Source organism: Mustela erminea, chromosome X (assembly GCF_009829155.1).
Source record: "Mustela erminea isolate mMusErm1 chromosome X, mMusErm1.Pri, whole genome shotgun sequence".
Taxonomy (NCBI): Eukaryota; Metazoa; Chordata; class Mammalia; order Carnivora; family Mustelidae; genus Mustela; species Mustela erminea.
This window is the reverse complement of record NC_045635.1, coordinates 83,146,604-83,168,382: the sequence shown is the minus strand read 5'-3', so window position 1 is coordinate 83,168,382 and position 21,779 is coordinate 83,146,604. Positions and strand designations below refer to the sequence as shown.

Genomic DNA, 21,779 nt, shown 5'->3' with positions numbered 1-21,779 from the left:
CGATATAAAGATCAATATATGGAGGGATTCCAAAAGGGACCAAAACAATTTTGTCTAGGTCTGAAACTCTGATAATTTGCCTTCACTGAGTGAAAATCTTACCCAGAAGAAATGACTGTACAATAATCAGTCCTCCGAAAATGTTTATCCGGTTAAGTTTAGATATGTATTAGGAAGTAGAGATTTCATCACTATCATCTTTAACAGGCATCAGCAATGTCTCTTTATATTATCCCTATGTCTTTAAGGAGGATACCTTTGACATCATGTTATGAAAGTTCTGGAACCTTCAAGGTCACATGACTAAAAAGGAAGCCATTTTACAACCTCAAGGAGTAGACCATGGAGCACCCTGAGGGACAGCCTCCAGATCTGTTAGAAAATGATTCAACACCAACAGTTTCAACATCGGAAGCAACCGGCTCAAAAGATCCCCAAATTTCTGTCGACAACGAGGATGAAACCGTTGGCTACCCGGGCGCCGAAAATGACAGCTACCAAGTCACCCAAACTGCTGCCGACCATGTCACCAAAGCTGATGCCGATAGCGGCACCCAGGCTGGCGCCACAGCGCCTCAGGAAAACTTACCAGAAGGCAAAGGTAAGTGGCCTAATTTTTTTTTTTTCCCCTCACAGGTTAAGGTTATTTTGGGGGAGAAAACTGCTAGAAGTTTATTTGAACGGAGACTCCCTTTAGGATAAATAAGCTGTGTTGCTTGTATCCCAGTCTGAAAGAGGTACAAAGGTGACTCTCTTGAGGAGAAGAGAACAGCTAATTATGTTAGAGTAGTTTGGGCGCGGATTCTAGTTATTTAACGGTTTTGCACGGCGACGTTTATTTGTCACCAGGCGAGGTCGTCTCACCGAGGAACAAACTGGTCCAACCTAAGGGCTTTGAGGAGCAACCGAATGAACCGCCCCCTTTACAAATATCACAGTGTACTGCTAAGACTGCCCCGGCCGCCCCGAAGGTCGCCCCCTCGTAAAATGAATTTGTTTGGAAGCTTTGCTCAGCAAGGTCCCCGCCACGCTCAGCGCCTTTCAAGCCTCCTTGCCCAGGCACGCGCGTGAACTGGAGGCCACCCGCGGGTTCAGTCGGCCCTGGCCAGGAGGCGTGGCTAGGCTGGGAAGGGCGGTGCGCGCGTCTCCTACCTGTCGCCACGCGGCCGGTCCGCAGCCCGCCTCCATGCCCGCTGCCCGTGAGCCCACTAATGCCCTCGCCGGAACCCGCCCCCAACCCCACCCAGAGAATAGAGGCTGGCTCCCCCCGCGCTGCCTTTCCCGTCCTGGCGCGAGTCGGCGGAGCACCGGGTGAGTCGCGGCCGTCAGAGGGTTCCCGCGCAAGGTCAGCGCCTAGCTCCCACGCGCCGCCCTTCCCTCCCCAACCCGCCTGGACCGCGAAGCGCGAAGGCTGGGGACCCTGGGCCCCGCGGGAGGTTTTCCAGGGAACTTGGATCAGAACCTAGGATCTGGACTCTTCCTTGGAAGCGGAGTGCCCCTGAGATAAGGATGGAGTGGTCATTGGTTTCAAACTGCTGCCAGAGGCTGTGAACTTGAGAAAATACCCATTGAGGCTTGTGCTGATTTGTGCTGCCTGGAGCATGCTGTTAGGCACACTCCAGTTAGCTGTAATTCTAATTCCAATTCTGATTGCGCTGTAACGAGATGGAGCTGGGAGTGAATGGTGGAGAGCGCTGCTGTTAGTTTAATTACTTATCAGAGTGCTAGTCTGAAAAAAAAAATGGATGCCTTTTCTTAAATACGATACACCCGGTTCCTTGCGTAAATGAAGGTAAAAGGTAACAAATTTTACAACTAATTAAAAGTCATTTCAGCTAGGGTTGTCCACCTTCTCTGAAATAGTTTTGGCTTTTTTGTTTTTTGTTTTTTTTTTTAAGATTTGTGTATTCGACAGAGAGAGACACAGTGAGAGAGGGAACACAAGCAGGGGGACTAGGAGAGGATGAAACAGGCTTTTAGCGGAGCTGGGAGCCCAGCATGGGGCTCGATCCTAGGATTCTGGGATCATGGCCCAAGCTAAAGGCAGGCGCCTAACGACTGAGCCACCCAGGCGCCCCTGAAATGGTTTTGATTCTTACATTCTTTATTTCTTAAGAGAGGATTTGCTGAAAGGCATTGAAATGAACAAAATGCCCTAGTCTTAGTTCTGAGAAATGCAAAAGTTACTTTTGATCTGATAAAATCTTGCTTAGCAGCTAGTTCTTCAAATAATCTGTATTTCTTTTTTTTTATTTTTTTAAATTTTTATTTATTTATTTGACAGAGAGAGATCACAAGTAGGCAGAGAGGCAGGCAGAGAGAGAGGAGGAAGCAGGCTCCCCACTGAGCAGAGAGCTCGATGCGGGGCTCGATCCCAGGACTCTGGGATCATGACATGAGCCTAAGGCAGAGGCTTAACCCACTGAGCCACTCAGGCGCCCCCAAATAATCTGTATTTCTGCCCCCAACCTGGTATTTGCTACTTTTCATTCTGTTAGGCAGTGTGCCCAGCTCCAAGAATTTTATTTAATTTATTTTAATTAATTTTTTCCATATGTTCACATTCAGTTTCTGTATCTGTGTGTATACACACACACACACATACATATATATGTATGTGTGTGTGTGTGTGTGTGTATATATATATATATATATATATATATATATATCTTTATATAAGTAGGAAAAGAAGAATTGACTATGGCAAATAATCTCTCTCTCATTTTGGGTGTCTCCTTTTCCACTGCTGACATCTCTTGCTTTCTATGCCTTTCTGGTAGTTTCTGAAGTCAGTTTCTGAAGGACTGGTTAATGATTTCACCATAATATGGTCTTAGGCTCACTTGCATGTGTTTTAAAAAATGGTTCCAATGCTTTTAAGTGAGATTCAAATGGTTTACAGAGTATTAGGAGCTGCACTTAACTGGAGATTTTACTCTTAAGGTGTAAGATTTTATAACTTGGTGTATAGGTTAATGTCCTTAGAGCATAGGAAGACCTTGTCAGGTTTCACATATGTATATTGCTTTCTTTCCACCTTTTGAGAAAAATTTCCTTAGAAGTCCTTAGAGCCCTAAAACCCAGCATGAAAGCCACTTACAGCTATATCCCAAATAGATGGAAAGTTAAATTAAAAATAAAGATGAATGGTGATGAGATTATTTACTTTACAGGAGGTTTTTTGTTTTTTTGTTGTTGTTGTTTTTTTGTTGTTTTTTAAATAAAGGGTTCCATTTTAGGATTCCTTTAAATTACTTTTAGGGGTATTTCAAGTAAGTGGTGGTTGTGAGGATTAAATGAAATAATAGACCTAATACAGTGAAGTACCTGGCATATAGAATGTACATAGTAAATGTTACTAATGAATTGGTTAATTGGGTTTTCTGATCTTTCATATTAGCCTCAAGAAAGTGTCTATTCCATGGACTTAAGTGTACTCATATAGATGGCCTAGCCATAAGTACTGGACTCCTAACTTTTTTCCAAGATAGCTCAGAGCTGTTGATGCTGACTTTAGAGTTGTAAAAGCTATCTGTTCTCCCATGGGCTTAATTTCTACCAATCCGTTAAAGTGAATGAAATGTTAAAAATTATGCCATTCATCATAGAACATTTCCGCCCATGGTTTTGGTTGATTTTGGCCTTTGGTTGGCCCTCTTCCCTGTGGAGACATGTAATTTGCTTCAGTAGCCCCCACTGAGTTGATGAATTGTGGTCTTTTACCTAACAGTCTAAGGATATCATTAAGAAGACAAAATCATGTTTCATAACAACTGTTACTTCATTTCTTATCATGTAATTTGGGCTTTCCTTGGAAAGTCTGCATATATTGAGGGGGAGATGAGGTGCCTTTTAGAAATAATCAAGTTATGTCAAGTAAGATACTTCAGAGCTGTGCACACATCATTCCAGTGAGGGTTATGGGCAAGATCTTGTATAATGTAACCAGTGCTACCAGAAGTGGTCAGCAGAGCGAGCAAGACGAGTTTTTGGTCACTTTCTGTCGATTTTGTTTTTGCTTTCATGAACTCAAAAACAAAGAGATGAGTAAAAGCCAGGATGAACCTCCTCACGAACTTGAGAACCAGTTTATATTGCGTCTGCCTCTGGTAAGAAACCCTTTTATCTCAGACCAAATATCCTCAGTGCATATGTATTAGCTCTGCTTGGGTTCTGTGGCATTTCTATTTAAGGTATGCTATAAAAACTAAGAACATTTGTCTCCCAGGAATCACGTTCTATTCAACAGTCCTATCTAGTGTGTACTCTTTTAGCAGAATTTCTTTCATCCTGTACATGCTGCCTATCACGTGGGCTGATTTCCTGGCAAACGGCTGTGACAGTGAGGGATTCAGTCACTTACCAGAGGTGCTAACAGCCTGTTCACTGGACAGCAGAGATAAGACTTTTTAAATCCTTTCTGTCACCTCCAAAGGGGCAGTGAGGGGGACCATCACTATTTCCTCAAATTCATCAGCATGCCAGGCTGTTGAAGCTCATCTTAACATTGTGTTACGGTCTCTTCTACCTTTAATATCTGCATTCAAGTAGTAGTTAGTCTAAGCAAGCTATATTAAAGACGGGTTTCAGAAAGGTATTTTCCCAGTTAGGTCTACCTAATACACACAGTAAACTGAAGCTTAAGCCTTTCCTTAGCAACTACAGCTGCAGGGCGGGAATGTAGAGCTAGAAGAACTGTAGCTGCTAAGAAACAACACTGAGACTAGAGTCAGCCTCATCCTAACTTTCCTTACACAGTGCACGGTATGCCATGGTGCATGGCATTGTTCTTAACATTTGGGAGGTTTAAGGTTTTATTTAAGGGAGCACTGTCTGTGACACATCTCCATTAGTTGCCAAGCAGACTATTCATCCTTCTGATTTTTCAACCTCCCTTCTTTTTAGGAACATGCATCTGCTGTCAGGAAGATACTACATTCTAGAAGTGTTGCCATGAAGAATAAACTCAAAATTGACTTATCTTGTAAGTAGTTAATATCCATTTGCCATACATTGAACAGTAATTTATTCGGAGATTGCTATGTGCCAGGCACTATACTAGATACTAAGGATATGACAAAGAGCAGAATATGGTCTCTGCCTTGATAGACTCTAAGAAGTCTTAAGAAGACTTAAGTCACTTTCATAGCTTCTTATTGAGGAAAGGAAGTAGAAATTATGTAATTTGAGGTAATCATTATAGTGTATATAAGGAAAAACATGGGGGTCAACTATGAGATTTGTATACTGCTGTTTGTCTCCTACATACAGGCTTTGTGATTTCTGACTGTCCAAGGGAATGACAAATGAATACTGTTCTTTGTTTATAAAAATCACATATCTTTCTCTGTGTTAAATATTTACTAGGTGTTTTAAATACAGAGAAGTATTTAAAAGTATTTAAAAGTATTATAAAAGTAAAAAAAAGTAAAGTAAAAGAGTTTTTTAAAAGTAAAAAATTATAGACTATTTAAATGGTCTATAATACCATCACTCAGGTAGTCCTTATTAACATTTTTAAACAGGTAATACAAGTTCATGGTTAGAAAATTCATATAAAACAGAAGAGTTCAAAAAATAAAGTGAACCTCTCCCTTGCAATACCCCAATGATAATGCCAAAGATCACTAATAATAATTGTTTCTCCTTGTAGTTCCTTACAGACAAAATTTTTATGCACAAAACAAACATTTAAATCATCTGTATCTTTAAAGTTACTTTATTTATTTTTTAAAGATTTAATTTATTTGACAGACCGAGACAGAGAGAGAGGGAACACAGGCAGGGTGAGTCCAAGAGGGAGAAGTAGGGTCTTCTGCTGGACAGGGAGCCTGATGCAGAGCTTGATCCCAGGATCCTGGGATCATGACCTGAGCCAAAGGCAAATGCTTAATGACTGAGCCACCCAGGCACCCCTAAAGTTAAAGAAATAAAGACACAAAAAGAATCTATCCTACATCATTCTGCATTTTTCTTTTTCACTTACTATTAGAAGATTTCACTTGAATCTTCTTGTGTTAAAGGACATTCATATTTGAGACATCTGTGCAGGAATCAGGGTTGTCAACATTTGAATATATGTATTCCTACTATATATGGATATTGTGTAGGATAATATCTTTGTGAAGGTAAGTAGAGATTATAACTTCAGATTTACTAGGACCATTCTGGGATCAACCCTTCCTTCACTTGACCCTTTGAAAATACCCATGTGTGATGACATAACCAAGTGCTTCTAATAGTGTCAAAATGAATGGGTTTGAATGGAGTTTGCCTTTCAGGAGGAGACTGAGAACGCTTACCACTTCATCCGCATTTAGTTCACAGGGATTAGGAAAAAAAAAAACTTACCTATTTTTGATCAAGTAGCATAAACATCTACCCTGCCTTCTTTGCTCTGGGAAGTTACTAATTACATATGCAATTCTAGCATGATGATAGTAGGTTTTGCTGAAAGACTAGTCTGTCCCAGGTAAGTCTTCATTACTGAAACTCTAGGAAGCTTAAGAATGCATTGGGAAGATGTCAACTTTAATTTTTCCTACCTCTCTTCAGCTGATGGACGTCATGCAGTTGTTGATGTAGAAGATGTCTCACTAGCTGCAAAGGTGGTTGATTTGCCATGTGTTATTGGAAGTCTGAAAACTCTTGATAAAAAAACTTTTTATAAAACAGCAGATATTTCTCAGGTATGGATGAGTTTTCCTCATCTACTAGCTCTTACATCCTTCAAGGAATCCCTTTCTCCCTACTTTTCTCTTTCTTTCAGTTCTTCTTCCCACTTGGTGAATGGCTGCTTATCGTTTCTAATTCCAGCTCAATTGCACAGAAATACAATGTCATGGTGTTTGGTGTTTGATCCATAATTTTTGACTACTTAATTTTATCCAGATAGCTTTTAGCTAATAAAGGTTTATGTTTGCCATTTATAATGATTTTCATCTGAAAAAAAAAACGAGGGTCTGGGATCTTCTGAACTTTCTGCTAAAGCAAGATGCTGTGAAATCTGTAGATTTATGTTTGTTCTTTTTCATTATCTTAACTGTTGATTTCTTGTTTGTCTTCTAAATCAAACTGCTAAAATATATTTGTTTGGAACACATTTCCTCTGCAGTGGTAAGCCTTTGAGCTAAAACAAACAAATAAAAACAAAAACAAAACCCAGAATCTATATACAAAGCTGTGGAGACAGAGAGAATGAATATGGATGTATATTAATGCTTGGTTTTCTGGAATTGCCAAGTAACATTCTCCTTATTTCTATGCGCCCGGATTTCTGGTAGTAAAGATGATCACAATTAATAACTAACACAAGATTTGGGGCCATAGTCAACTTCTTTATCTTTGTTAAATGTAGATGCTTGTGTGCACTGCTGATGGTGATCTCCAGTCTTCTCCAGAAGAACCAGTTACCTCTACTGATCTTAAAGTAATCAGGAAAAATGAAAAAGAGAGACAGAAAAAATATGTCTGGAAGCATGGCAGTAAGTCACTATCCCCTTGCTCATTCTGGATGACTACATTTATCTGCTGAATCCTAATTACTTGTGAGCCAGGGACCTGTTACCACACTTAGGTGTTTGGTTTGTGAGGCATCTAGACACTCTTAAAGGAACAGGTCATGTCATGAGCCAGTAGCTTATAGCATGACCTTTCTCTTTATCAAATTCAGATAGATGTGTGACTACAGTCCTATATACATTTCACCATGTTGAATTTATTTTAGTTACTCCACCACTTAAGAATGTCAGAAAGAAAAGGTTCCGCAAAACAACAAAAAAGGTTAGTTGCATGCTACTTCTGTGTCTACTGGGTGCATTGGAAGAGGATTATGAGTGGGGAGGAAAGGGACACAGTCAGTTGGGGATTAATTTGTTCATTCCTTTATAGGTTCAATAAAGTTTTACTGTGAGATAAATGCCAGGCACTGTGTGGTACCAACTGTGATTCTATAGTGCACAAAAACCAGACCCGATCGTTTAGGGATCTGGATGTGCCATGAATTTGAAACTCCTGCTAATGCTTTCAGTTTTCAGTTGCAGGATCTAGTTTTAAAAGAACTGAGAATTGATACCTGTTGTTATATTCCTAACCTTACCTCAGACTTGGAGAACCTTGGACAAGCTACAGGATTATTGTGGCTTGGCTTTTTCTTTTTTCTTTTTTAAGATTTTATATTTATTTGACAGAGATCACAAGTAGGCAGAGAGGCAGGCAGGGGCGGGGGAAGCAGGCTCCCCACTGAGCAGAGAGCCCGATGTGGGGCTCAATCCCAGAACCCTGGGATCATGACCCGAGCCGAAGGCAGAGGCTTTAACCCACTTGAGCCACCCAGGTGCCCCAGCTTTTTCTTTTTTCAATTAACTTTAAATTTTGAAATAATTGTAGGTTCACATGCAGGTGAAAGAAATAAAAGAGAGATACCCTGTGCTCTTTATCCAGTTTTCATCATTGTAACTCTTTGCAAAACTACAGTACATTATCACAAACAGGAAATTGATATTATATGATTCACCAATCTTATTCAGATTTCTCCAGTTTTACCTGTACGTGTGTGTGTGTGTGTTTAGTTCTGTGCAGTTTTATCCCATGTATATGATCAAATATCCGCCTACAAGTCAAAATACTATGCAGTTCCATTACCACAAGGATCCCTCATCTTGCCCCTTTAAAAAAAATTTAAAGATTTATTTACTTATTTTAGAGAGAATGAATGAATGGGAGAAGAGGCAGAGGGAGAGAATCTTCAAGCAGACTCCCCACTGACTGTGGAGCCAGATGCAGGGCTTGATCTCATGACCCTGAGATCACAACCTGAGCTGAAACCAAGAGTCACACTCTCAACCAACTGAGCCACCTAGGTGCCCCACCGCCCTTTTATAGTCACACTCATCTCCCTCCTGCCCTACTCCCTCAGTCTCTAACCCCTGGCAATCACGGTTATGTTTTCCATCTCTTTAATGTAGTCATTTTCAGAATGTCATATAGATGGACTCATACAATGAGTAACATTTAATACCAGCTTTCCCCCACACTAAACATTACTCCATTAAGATCCATGCAAGTCGTTGCATGTATCAATAGTTCGTTCCTGTCATTGCTGAGTAGTATTCCATCATATGGTTGTACCACAGCTTGTTAAACTATTCACTCATTGTCAGACATCTGCGTTGTTTTCAGTTTTTTACTATTCTAAATAAAGCCGCAAGCAGGTTTTCGTGTGAACCTAAGTATTGGTATCCTTGCAATAAATGCCCAAGAGTGCAGTCGCTGGGTCCTGTGGTACTTAAATGTTTTGTATTGTTTTGTTTTCAGAAGGGGGAGGGGCAGAGGGAGAGGGAGAATCTTTTTTTTTTTTTCAAGAGTTATTGATTAGAGAGAGAGAACACATGCGGGTGGAGAGAAGAGGAGCAGAGGGAGAGGGAGAGACTCAAGCATGCTCCTCACTGAGCGTGGAGCCTGAAGCTGGACTCAGTCCCCCAACCCATGAGATCACAACCTGAGCCGAAACCAAGAGTCAGATGCTTAACCGACTGAGCTACCCAGATGCCCCTTGAATGTTTAGTTTTCTAAGAAACTACCATATGGTTTCCAAAGTGGCTTTAACATTGTAATTCCCACCAGCAGTATACTTGTGATCCAGTTACTCTACAGTCTAACCAGAATTAGATGTTTGTCACTATTTTTTATTTTAGCCATTCTGATAGATGTGTAGTGATCTCATTGTGCTATGAATTTGCATTTCTCTGATGGCTAATGGTGTCAGACACCTTCACATATGTTTTTTTGCCACCCATATATTTCACTTCATTGAAATGATTGTTCATGTCTTTTACCCATTTTCTAAATGGATTTTTTATTATTGAGTTTTAAAAGTTCTTTTAATATTCCAAATACTAGCATTTTGTCAGATATGTAGAAATTTGAAAATATGTTCTCCTATTCTGTAGTTTGTCTCTTCATCTTACCCACAGGGTCTTTCAAAGAGCAAAAGTTTTTTGTTTGGTTGAGTCCAAAGTATTAATTTTTCCTTTTAAGGATTGTCCCTTTGTGTCAAGTTTAAGTACTCTTTGCCTAGCCCAGATCCTGAAGATGTTCTCCTATTTTCTCTTTTCTAAAGTTTTACATTTTACATTTAAGCCTGCAATCCATTTTTGACCTAATTTTTGAAGACTTTTTAATAATTTATTTGAGAGAGGTAGCAAGTGAGAGAGTTTGAGAAAATGAGTAGGGGGAGGGACAGAGAGAGAGAGAAGCAGACTCCCCACTGAGCAGGAGCCCTAGATCATGACCTGAGCTGAAGGCAGGTGCTTACCCGGCTGAGCCACCCAGACACCCCTAGTTCAATGTTCATTTTTTTTTCCTTGCATCTTGCATGTTCAGTTGCTCCTGCACCATTTGTTAAAAAGTCTATCCTTCTTCCACTGTATTGCTTTTATAACATGTCAGAATCCCTTGAGCATATTTGTATGTGTCTGTTTCTGGGTTCCCTATTCTGTTCCATTGATCTGTATGTTGATCCTTCTACTGATATCACAGTGTAGCTATGTAAGTCTTGAGGTCAAGAAGATTGTTCTTTTTTTTCATTGTCAAGATTGTTTTAGCCATTCCAGAGCCTTTACCTTTCCACATAAATTTTAGAGTATGTTTGAAGTTTAGAAAACGTTTTCTGGGTCCACAGAAAATTTTGTTGGAATTTTTGTAGGAATTGCATTAACCCTATATATAGATCAATTTGGGGAGAATTGACAACTTTATTGAGTTGAATATCTTAGTCTATGAACACAGTTGCCTTGGCTTTTCTACTATCAGTCAACAGCATTTTTTGAGTGCCTACTAAATGAATGTAAAACTAAGTTAATTATTTTAGAATTCTTTAAGCTTTAGTGAAGTACAACAATCGTAATATAACTTCGTTGTTTATTGTGTTTTATTTCGTAGCTCACCGATTTCAAACAAATTGAAGAAATCAGCTTTCCTGAGGTAGAACAATCATAATATAACTTTATTGTTTACCCTTAGTGTGTTTTATTTCATTGCTTATTACTTTCAAGCAAATCAAAGAAATCATAAAGGTTACTTTTAAGCCAGACTTCTCATCTCTAACTTCTACTGCCATGCACAGAGACTGAATTTGATTCACTTAAAAATGGATTCATGTGTGATAACTCCTAGAGGAAAAGATAAAATTTGACTAGTGACTGTGTATTCTAATCTGTTTTTTTGTTCTGGTACTTACTTTAAAACCCATTTCTTGGAAGCCAGGGCTCACTTTTACCAGCAGTTGTTTGCAATTGCTTCTTCCCTTTCAAAGTTCTAATTTCTATTTGTGGCATGATGAATTGGTTGCTGTGGAGATAATTGTCTAAAATTGGATTTAAGGGAGAACATGTAGCTAAGACCCAGTTTTTATAGGAAGATCTTTAATAATAAAGATGTGGAGAAGTGAACTCTGGGAATTTGGATCTCTAGACCAAATCACTTCTAAATAACAAATAAGGAATTGTAGTTCTTTGCTAATATGTGTCAGAGAAAATAGTTAATAAATGAGACCTAAGGGTTGTGCTTCTGAGAGAGGTCTTTAACACAGAGTTGCAGCTTGAAAAAGTTAAATGTCTCAAGTAATTTTTTGGGGGGGTGGATAAGCTTACTATACAAAAACCTAGATGCTAGTCAAAGATTCCTTTGTAAATAGCATGATTTAATGTTGAAATTTGATTGCATGCATATTAAAGAAGCCTAATTATTTGAATTCATTTGTATGTAGGAAAAGAGCATTCCTGCAAAACACAGGGTGTTAAACGACCTTACTGGTATCCCCCCATCCCCCACTTTGGTTCAGTACATTGAATCTCCTGATGTGGAAAAGGAAGTGAAAAGACTCTTGTGTTCAGATGCTGAAGCTGTCAGTGCTCGTATCCTTTTATACTAAATCTTTTTTTCTGTGTAGTCTCTTCCACCCCATATGCACTTGCTTACAAGCCCTTATTTCTGGTATTTGTGTGCACATTTTCATGTGTAGAACTTAAGGTTTTGGAAATGTTACTTCCTAGCTAGGAACAGTAAATTCACGTGATAGAAATGTATTTACTTGTGTAACTCAGTATAAGGTACTTCTTCATACTAGGAATACAGATACAAATGGCCTGAAGTTGGACTAAATTAAGTAGCATTTTCAGCCAGAGAGCCTCTTCCCTTTCAATTGTGCCTACTTCTTTCTTTCTGCTTGTTCCCTAACTGATCCAACTTTCAGGATGGGAAGTCATTGCTGAAGGTGAAACCAAGGAAATAGAGAGTCAGGGCTCTATCCAAGGCTTTGCACTATCCCCAGGAATGAGTGACTATAAGCAGGATCATATCTCATCAGGTATGTTTATAAAGGCAAAACAAGAACTTCGGAGAGGACAGTTGTTGACTGTGTGAAAGGACAGTTTCCAGAGACTAACAGGCCAATCACAGAAAAAGGAGGCCTTTTCCTTTCTTCCTCTTATTGGTCCCTCAGCACTTTAGGGGTTTTAGATTGGTGTTCTTTTTTTTTTAAGATTTTATTTATTTATTTGACAGAGATCACAAGTAGGCAGAGAGGCAGGTAGAGAGAGAGGGGGAAGCAGGCTCCCTGCTGAGCAGAGAACCCAATGTGGGTTCCATCCCAGGACCCTGGGATCATGACCTGAGCCGAAGGCAGAGGCTTTAACCCACTGAGCCACCCAGGCACCCTTAGATCGGTGTTCTAATCTCCCATCCATCCCTGGTATTCTAAATGCCTTGATCATTGAATACATGAAAGAATGTTAGTGTTTTGCATTTCCCATCATTGTTCTAGGAAGGGAATGATCTTCCTTTGATAAAATTATTAAAGTCTTTGGTTGTCTGGTGAATTTGAGGGGAGGGAGTATAATTACAGTTAGACTGGGAGTCATTTGAAGATTCATACACTTTCATCTTCCTCTTCCTTAAAACCAGTAGGATATGGTATGCTTCGGGAGGTGTTCAGTGATTCTAGCAGTGATGATGATGATGATGATGATGACGACGATGATGATGAGGAGGACGACGACGAGGATGACGACAATAAGGAGGATGAGGAAGAGGATGAGGAGGATGAGGATGAAGAGGATGACTATGATGATGAGTACAAAATTGAGGAAGAGGATGAAGATTATTATGAAGAGGATCTGGAAAGGGAGCTACAGGCCAAGTTCTTTGCATCTGGCCAGTATGAGGCAAAGGAAGGAGCCAGTTCAATAGGTAAGCTATAGAAGAAAAACCAAAGGGGTGGGACAGAGTGGGCAGCAGTGCTGAAGATGGACTATAAATACATGTTAGATGCAAGGCTGGGTTTGAGAAGTTATTGCTGAGATATGTAGTGGAGTTTTCGTTGATTTTGATCTCGGTCCACTAGTTTAGGCTATGTTTAGTTAAAATTTCTGTCTATCTCTGTTAGTTATGGATATTCAGAAGCAGATTCATTACATGGAGAAAAAGCTCCAAGAGATTCGATACAAAGCACAAAGACAGAGGAATCTCATAATGAAAGTGGAAAACCTGGCGCTCAAGGTAAATTCCTGTTGGCTGGGATAAAGATATCTTGATATCTTACTTTCGAAAACCCATTGTGTTTCTATTCATGTTGTCTCTATGCAGCATTCTTATTCATTTGCATACCTAAACAACCTCCTCAAAACCCCTAAGAGAATATAACCGTATTCCTTTTACCTGAGTAGTTTTGATCATCTCGCATAAGCAGTTTTGGGAGGAGACCAGGAAACTTAAGATAGTAATTACCAATACTGAACAGCTGTCATGTGAAAGGCATAACTATTTTCCATGTATCATCTCATTTCATCCTCACATTCCTGAAACACAGGCACTGTCACTAGTCCTATTTTATAGATAAGGAATTGAAAATCCAAAGAGGTTAAGTAACTTGCCAGGGACCACAATAAGTATAAGACATAGATTGAATCCCATTGTTTGTACCAAAATGTATTCATTGCAGTGAAAGAAAATTAACTAAATTCATATTTAAATGTTACGATGCATGCCTGAACAAGAATAAATATCTTGCTTTATTTTTGTTAATACACATTTCAACCAAAGGAAAATGTATGTTTAGGCCTTGTTTGCATCTTTTTTATACTGAGGAAAATTCTGAAGCATCTGGAAAATTCCTTGCCAGATTTCATTTTCTGGAGAGCTGTAGTCATCAAAATGGAGCGGTGTGACATAGAACTATACCTATTTAGAGTGTTGTCCTTTAGAATAACCAAGTGAGATGATACATGTGGACATGCTTTGGAAGATACAGCTGTATGGTATTATTATGATGTTGTATGAAGTACTAGCTAGGAATAGTAATATTCTGTCCTAGTGCAGGGAACTCAATGAGTCAGCATCAAATTCCAAGCCAGCTTTTTAAATAGTTCACCATAGTAAAAAGATTTGTGCTAAAACTAGAAAAAGTTAACATGAAGGCATTCTAACCATTTATTTTATGGCAAGAAAAAAAAAGTACTGTGGGTAGGGTTATAAAAGCAAATCAGATGGCTTTGTAGTTAGGGGGTACAGTTTTTTTTTTACTCTAAATCCTTTAAAGAGAGTATTCTTATGTTATAACTGACAGTTTTCTTATCAAATTATTTGCCAAACTCTTTGTGTCACTTGGTTCTCTTTTCCCTTGAGACTCAGCATTCATCATTTATGCAATTTGTTTTCCAGAATCATTTACAGTCTGTGCTGGAGCAGCTTACATTACAGGAAATGCAAAAAAATGAGCAGGTGGGTGTGTTTTCCAATCAACGAGGAAACATTTGCTACAAAGACTCCCCCACCCTACCCCCAGTGTCATTCTGGCTGTTCCTGTCACAGGAGTAGTAATGGCCAAATCTTCTAAATGAGAGGTAGCAGGCTGGAGCAAGGTTTTTGTGAAAATTCACTCATTCAATAGATATCAAATGCCTGTTAAGTGAAAAGCATAAGATGTACAAACAGTGTTGAATAAGACACTTCTTGTCCTCGTGGAGATGACTGTCTAACATGGAAGACTGGTAGTGAAAAAATTAGCATACAAATCTAAAAGTACAAATTGTGAAGAAATGCTGTGAAGGAGAAAAAAAAATCCATGGTGATATTTGAATAAAAAGAGTAGTGCTTTAAACAGAATTAAATTAAAATGATTGGCCTTTCTGAGGAAGCAATATTTCCTCTTTGACTTATAGGATAAGTCCAGGTGAAGAGGGACTGGAGAGCCTCTTGGGTGGGTCCCACATGGGAATATGCCAGGTCCCACATTGGTTAAGAACTTGGCCTCTTGGGCGCCTGGGTGGCTCAGTGGGTTAAGCCGCTGCCTTCAGCTCAGGTCATGATCTCAGGGTCCTGGGATCGAGTCCCGCATCGAGCTCTCTGCTCAGCGGGGAGCCTGCTTCCTCCTCTCTCTCTCTGCCTGCCTCTCTGCCTACTTGTGATCTCTCTCTGTCAAATAAATAAATAAAATCTTAAAAAAAAAAAAGAACTTGGCCTCTTGGAGGACTTCTGGAGTATTTAAACCAAGGAAGAGAGTGACTTAACATAAGGTTGCAGAAGTAGGCAGAGGCCATAGCGTATGGTCCCTTGCAGGCCACAGGAAGGAGGATGGGTTTTCATATTAAGTGCAGTGGGAAACCCATGACGAGTTTTGAGCGGCATGGTCACATTTACACTTGATCCTAGCCAAAAGGCCGAGAAGCAATAGGAGGGTCACATTTAATTCAAATTTTTTAAAAGATCACTCTGATTATTATTGGGAGAATGGATTATAGGGGGGCAGGAGTTGAAGCAGGGAGGCCACTTTAGGAGGTTGTTTGGCGGTTTCATTAGAGGTAATGACAACTTTCATCACCCCAGAAAGAAACCTATACTCATTAGCAGTCACTCCCCATTTCTTCTGGATTCTTCCCACCTGCCAAACCTAGGCAACCATGGAAGTACTTTGTGCTTATTTTATCTAAAAGGAAATAATATGTGGTCTTTTGTATCTGCTTCTTTCACTTAGCATAAGGCTTTCAAATTTAATCCATGCTGTGGCATGTATCAGTAGTTTATTCCATTTTGTGGGTGGATAATATTCCAATATTCCATGGTGTGTGTGTGTGTGTGTGTGTGTGTGTGTGTGTGTGTGTGTGTGTCCATACCATACATGCCATGTTTTGTTTATCCATTCATCCATCGATGGACATTTGGGTGGTTTCCCCTTTTTAGCTATCATGAATAATGTTGTCACAAACATTCATATATGAGAGAATGTATTTTAAAAATAGAGTTGATGGGAGTTGGGTCAATTAGTGGGTGTTGAAGGAAGTGTTAAGGGTGCATGCCAGACTTCTAACTTGAACAACTGTATTTAAAACCACAAGAGAGGGGCACCTGGATGGCTCAGTCGTTAAGCATCTGCCTTTGGCTCAGGTCATGATCCCAGGGTCCTGGGATTGAGCCCTGCATCAGGCTCCCTGTTCAGCGGGAAGCCTGCTTCTCTCTCTCCCACTCCCCCTGCTTGTGTTTCCTCTCTCGCTGTATCTCTCTCTGTCAAATAATAAATAAAATCTTTTAAATAAATAAATAAAGCCACAAGAGAGTCATCAGAGTGAAAAGAAAAGAGAGTAATGTGGGAGTGAGGGTCAAGTAGCTGTACAGGAAATGTATGTTGACTTAAGCCCTAAAAAATTGAGGATAACAGTTATAAAGGAACTGGAGGTCATATGTTGATGCGCTTAACATGGCGCTGTTAAGGTAGAGACAGCATCCCTCATCCCCGTTCCCCATACCAGCAAGGCGAGGGGAATTCTTCCGTATATTTCCTTCCCCTCAGCAGATCACTTAACCAAACACTGCTTATAAACAAACAACCATGTGAAAAATTAGTGCCAAGTTGCTTTAGCACTCACCAAACATCTTTGTTTTCATCCATGTAAATAGTATTGGAGAAGTGCTCTTTTCAACACAGAAATGTAGCCATAAACTTGATTCACTCATAGTCCTTTATGTTAGCTCGTTTTGTCAGTGTAGATGGGTGCCTGCCTTAATCTAGGCTCTGCAGGGAGCTACAAAATGCTTACAACCCAGTCTCTGCCTCCAGCTGGGGAGAGATCCATGAAAGGGACAGGAATTTAAAGGAATGAGGGCTCACTTTTGTCCATAGAGATTAGGGAGACTCCATGGAGAAATGATGTTTGGCTGGAGCCTTCAAAGGTGGTAGGGTTTTAATAAGGATATAGGGAAAGGAGGGTGTTCTGTATAGAAAGCACAATGGCTCAGAGTGCTCTGGACAGGCTAGAGTTGAGACTTTCGGTGTAGGATGTAATAAGCCATCAAAGTTTTCTACCTGGGGAGTAACTCAGGAAGACTTCTCTGCCAGCAGCAAGTAGATGACATTAGAGTGGAGAAAGATTAGAGGAAGCTCCAAGTGATAGAAGGAATCGGAGCTTAACAATTGATTGGATTTATAGGGCAAGAAGGAGAACACAGAGGAGTCCAAAGCCTGAGTACAGGGAAAATGGTATGTCTCTAAGAGAAGACACCAGGAAGGGAATTATGAGGGGCGGAGGGTGGAGAAGTTGATGAGCTAAACTGGAAGCGCGGTGTGTTGGAAGCACTTTTGAAAATGGGAGAGTAGAGGCTGGCTCATGCAGAGAAATGATCACTGACGTTGTGGGGATAGATGAGTTAGACAGGGCGACTGTTTAGCAAGAAGTCTGAACCTGGGGTGGCGAGAGAAAGAGCCTACAAAGGGGAAAGAACGGAAACAGTCAGTGGTTGTAATCATGTCATCATCTGAGCTGAAAGAGCCTCTAAACTACCATAGGAAGCAATTCTAGCCATTTGGTAGATGATGTGCAGCATAGAATCATTTTGTAATGTTCCATTCCTTTCATTTCACAGAATGAAAATCTACACTGGTATGGAGTGACCTAAACTGAGTAATACTCAGAAACTATCTTTGTCCCAAAGATAGTACACCTTTCTTAATGTTACTGGTCACTTTGCCATTTCAAGGGGAAAAAAAAATTAATCCTATGCCACAAACTGCTCAGGACTTCTGAATTAGAAAGAATCAGAACAGGTAGAACATCATCAGGCTCCCTATTGGTCAGATACCTGGCTCAGTTTCTAAGTGTCTCATAACATGGTAAGAAGCAGCAGCTAAGACTTAGTTTAAGAGCCAGCATGTTCAGTGGGACAAAAAGCTATCCCAGCTGCTTTATTTTTGGACTCTTCGAATAAAGCTACAGTGATACCTCTGTACACTCTTTCCAGAAGCACGAAGTCTTAACAGCAAGCATATTTCATTTTTACACATATTCAACTTTAAAGCTTCCTTTTATAAGTTTGGCACCAAAAAAAAAAGAAAGAAAGAAACCCAGCATGCAGCATTGTACATGCATTTTCGACCATGCACCATTCTTTGGGACATTGCAAGACTAAGATAACCTTATGAACATTAAGTTACAGTAGTTCTTTGGGGTTCCTACAAGTAAATTCTAGATCAAGTAATGGAACTTAAGATTTCAGGTGAATTTTTCATGTTTTTTCACCTCTCCTTTCAGCTCATTTCCCTACAGGAACAACTGAAATATTTTTTGAAGTGAGAGAGCCTTCAGCCTGGCACATGAACCTTGGATTCACTCTCTAGACTGCTGAAGACTGAATGAATTGTATGTGTTTCTGTCCCTTTCATTGCCTTATGTTGAGTCATTTGTATTTGTTTATCTGAAAACCTTTGTCTGCTAGTCAAATTTGAAGTTTAGGGTTGTGGAGAAAGGGACAGAATATAAAAAAGTAGTAGACCTAAAAACCCAACTCAATATGGAACTTGACTTCTCTTTATCAATTTGAGAATTGCTTCTATTGCTTTTGTTCTGTTGATGCCATCAAATGATTTAGCCATGCTTGCCAAAGACAGATAGTCTAGCCTGAAGGCCATCCAGCTGGTTTGCATATGTTTCCAGTTCCCTTCCTCTGTTAATTTTAAATATTTCCTAAAACATAGAATGAATCATTTCTACCAAAGGCTAGGACCTGCCACAGTGAATTAAGTGTCTACCTCACAGCAGTTAATGCTAGGTTGTATACTGTCTCTGTTAAGGTAATAGATGCTGCTTTCCTGCTCAGGGATGATTTCTTGCTGCTGCTATCTTTGTTCTGTTGCATTTTTAGAATTGTGTCTGGTTATTATTTTCCAGCTAAGAGAATAGTTAGAGCAGAGATGAAATTCTGGGCTATTATCCTTTTTCTGAGCCTCTTCATCCTGCAGAAGAGGTTAGGAAAATTCAGATGCCTGTGAAGCCTCTGAAGAGTCCCTTAAAAACCCTGGGTGGGTTGTTTTTGGATTTTTTGTCTGCTGTATTGTTAAAGTGTTCTGGTCTGTGTTCTTTAAGCAATAAATGAATTTCTCATTTTAAATGGATTGCTGTCACTTCATTAAACTGCTCCCATGATGAGTGCTGTCCTACCCAAAAGGAAACCAGAGAGACCGGCAATAAAACTCTACCATTAGGAAATGACAGAAGATGGTGTCCAACTGGGGCATCCTTCGAAATAGCCCCTGGGATAACCCCTAATGAACTAAGCAAGTCATCTCCTATTGACCACATAGCCCTGGGATTTTAAGAAAGCGTATAGAGAAGTGATAAAAAATGGAAGCTCCCATATTTGCATCAAATTTCCATTACATTGTACTGATAAACATGCAAGGTTGGAATCCTGGCTCTGCCTGCCATTCACCTTGGGCAGGTCCCTATACCTCTTAGAGCCTCTGTTATTTCCTCATCTGGAAATCAAGGATGATAATGCTTATGACCAAGAGGCATCTGAGGGTTTTCTGGAGGTAGTCCAGCTAGACCCAGGTCTGGTCCCAGTTGATGGATTCAGTGCTGCTCTAGGAAATGTACTCCCAAGTTTTCTGTGCCATTTTTAGTGCTCCCATTCCAAGTTGAAGTTAATAAGACGGGGCAGTGAAGAGCAGGTCCATATGTATGGGCAGGCCCCATAGAAGAGGATGGAAGATGGAAGGAATGCTGAGGGAAAATGCAGGGAAGAAGCGGAACTAAGGGGCCACACATCTTAAGGGCAAATGAAATGAAGTTAAGATTATAGAGAAGTTAGAGGACAGCTTAAAAACCAAGATGATATAAAAATGATTTTTTTTTTCCCCAGGGGCACCTGGGTGGCTCAGCTGGTTGGGCATCTGACTCTTGGTTTCAGCTCAGGTCATGGTCTTGGGGTCATGGGCTTGAGCCCTGCATCAGGTTCTGTGCTGGGTGTGGAGCCTACTTGGGATTCTCCCTCTCCCCATTTTCCCTGTGCTCTCGCAGTCTCTATCAAAAAAAAAAAATTTTTTTTTTCAGAAACCCAGGCTTTAAAAGATGAGGAGGAGAGTGGGGGAAAGGAATTGAGAATCAGAGGCAGAAGGTGTTGGGGAAGAAGCAAAGTTTGAACAGACAGGCCTTTCCAGCTGAAGGAAGGTAGGGGACTGGAGCAGAAACAGAAAGCATCCTGGGCACATGGCTGGAGAGACTGAGGCTAGTGCGGGCGGCATATATGCCACAGGTGGCATCTAGAGGTGAGAGAGGTAGGAGAGCCCTAGTTTAGCCTCTGTCCAATCCTACAGCCCAAGAGCCGCCATGACTGTGCTGCCAAGAGGCAGGAAGGAAGGGAAGACAATAGCCAAGGGGCAAGGAGGGCAAATCCATTCACCGGCAGTGAACTTCCATTCCCTCGATTGCCCCATCTCACTGTAACCCCGGATAACTACTTCACCACTGCCCTCCAGTTACCCAAGGCTTACTGCTGCCCTGACTCCCCACCTCACCCCAACACACACACATGCGCATGCGCGCGCACACACACGCTACCTCGTGAAGTTTTCTTTTGCTACAGTCCCGTGATTCTGAATTTTGCATGTTACAGACCTGCGCTGGCCAGTATGGTATCCACCAGCCACAAGTGGACTTTGAGCCCTTGACATTTAGCTAGCTCGCACTGAGACGTGCAGTGAGGGTAAAGTACCCAGAGGGTACCTGCTCTGGGCTGGGGCCCTGCCAACCTTGCACTAGTAACACAGGCCACATAGGCAAGGCTCCACTGCAGGCTGCCCCAGGCCTTGGCAGAATGCCCCGCAGTCCTTCCAGGACACGGGAAGATAGGCCCTCTCATGAGAAGTCACTTCAAGACCATTTCTTACTCCCCTCCCTATCTTGAGGGAAGCTTCTGGGAGGTTCTCCTCTGCCTCCCTCATTTGGATGAGGCACAGAACTTTCGGCCTGCCACACCACCCGCAAAGGGTACAGGGTAAAGGCCATAAAACTGCTTAGCTGCAGTGTGGAATAGGCCACTCAGCAGTAGGATGTCCCACCATTCACGCTACATGTCCTCGGGCCCCTTTTGTTTAGGTGTCATCCTGTGGGATGAGGGAGGCAGGGAAGTGATACCATTGCTGATCTTGCTTTTGCTGTCTCTATAAGTACTAAACTGTCTGGAGCTATGTGGGTTTCTTGTTTTGTTCCCTATCTTGAACCGATGGGGGCCCTTTTGTTTTTTATTTTGTTTTATTCTTCCAGCTGAATCTCTTCAGCCTGCTTGACAATTTCTAAGACTTAGTGAAACAAAAAAAGGAATACAAAGTATCTCAGTAATTGTTTTATACTGATATCCCATTGAAATGATGTTTCGGAAATACTGGGTTAAATGCTAAAATTAGTTTCACCTCTTTATTTTTTAAATTTAGCTGCTAGAAAATTTGAGTCAAT

General features: G+C 40.7%; 1 protein-coding gene across 4 annotated transcripts; it reads left to right on the top strand.

Annotated features, from left to right (window-relative positions):
• The first annotated feature begins 342 nt into the window (after positions 1-342).
• Positions 343-19,385, top strand: TAF7L (TATA-box binding protein associated factor 7 like). Of its 4 annotated transcripts, none has more exons than XM_032331131.1 (13): positions 343-601; positions 4,042-4,109; positions 4,906-4,984; positions 6,556-6,689; positions 7,358-7,484; positions 7,727-7,782; positions 10,942-10,983; positions 11,768-11,915; positions 12,254-12,367; positions 12,967-13,248; positions 13,445-13,557; positions 14,719-14,778; positions 18,579-19,385. In XM_032331131.1, the coding sequence occupies exons 1-13, from the start codon at positions 343-345 to the stop codon at positions 18,618-18,620; spliced, it is 1,524 nt and encodes a 507-aa protein (XP_032187022.1). In that variant the 3' UTR covers positions 18,621-19,385. The 4 variants fall into 4 exon arrangements, with proteins under 4 accessions (XP_032187022.1, XP_032187021.1, XP_032187023.1 ...); XM_032331130.1 differs by having other exon boundaries at positions 12,964-13,248; XM_032331132.1 differs by lacking the exon at positions 18,579-19,385 and adding an exon at positions 17,914-18,055 and having other exon boundaries at positions 12,964-13,248.
• The last annotated feature ends 2,394 nt before the right edge of the window (positions 19,386-21,779 follow it).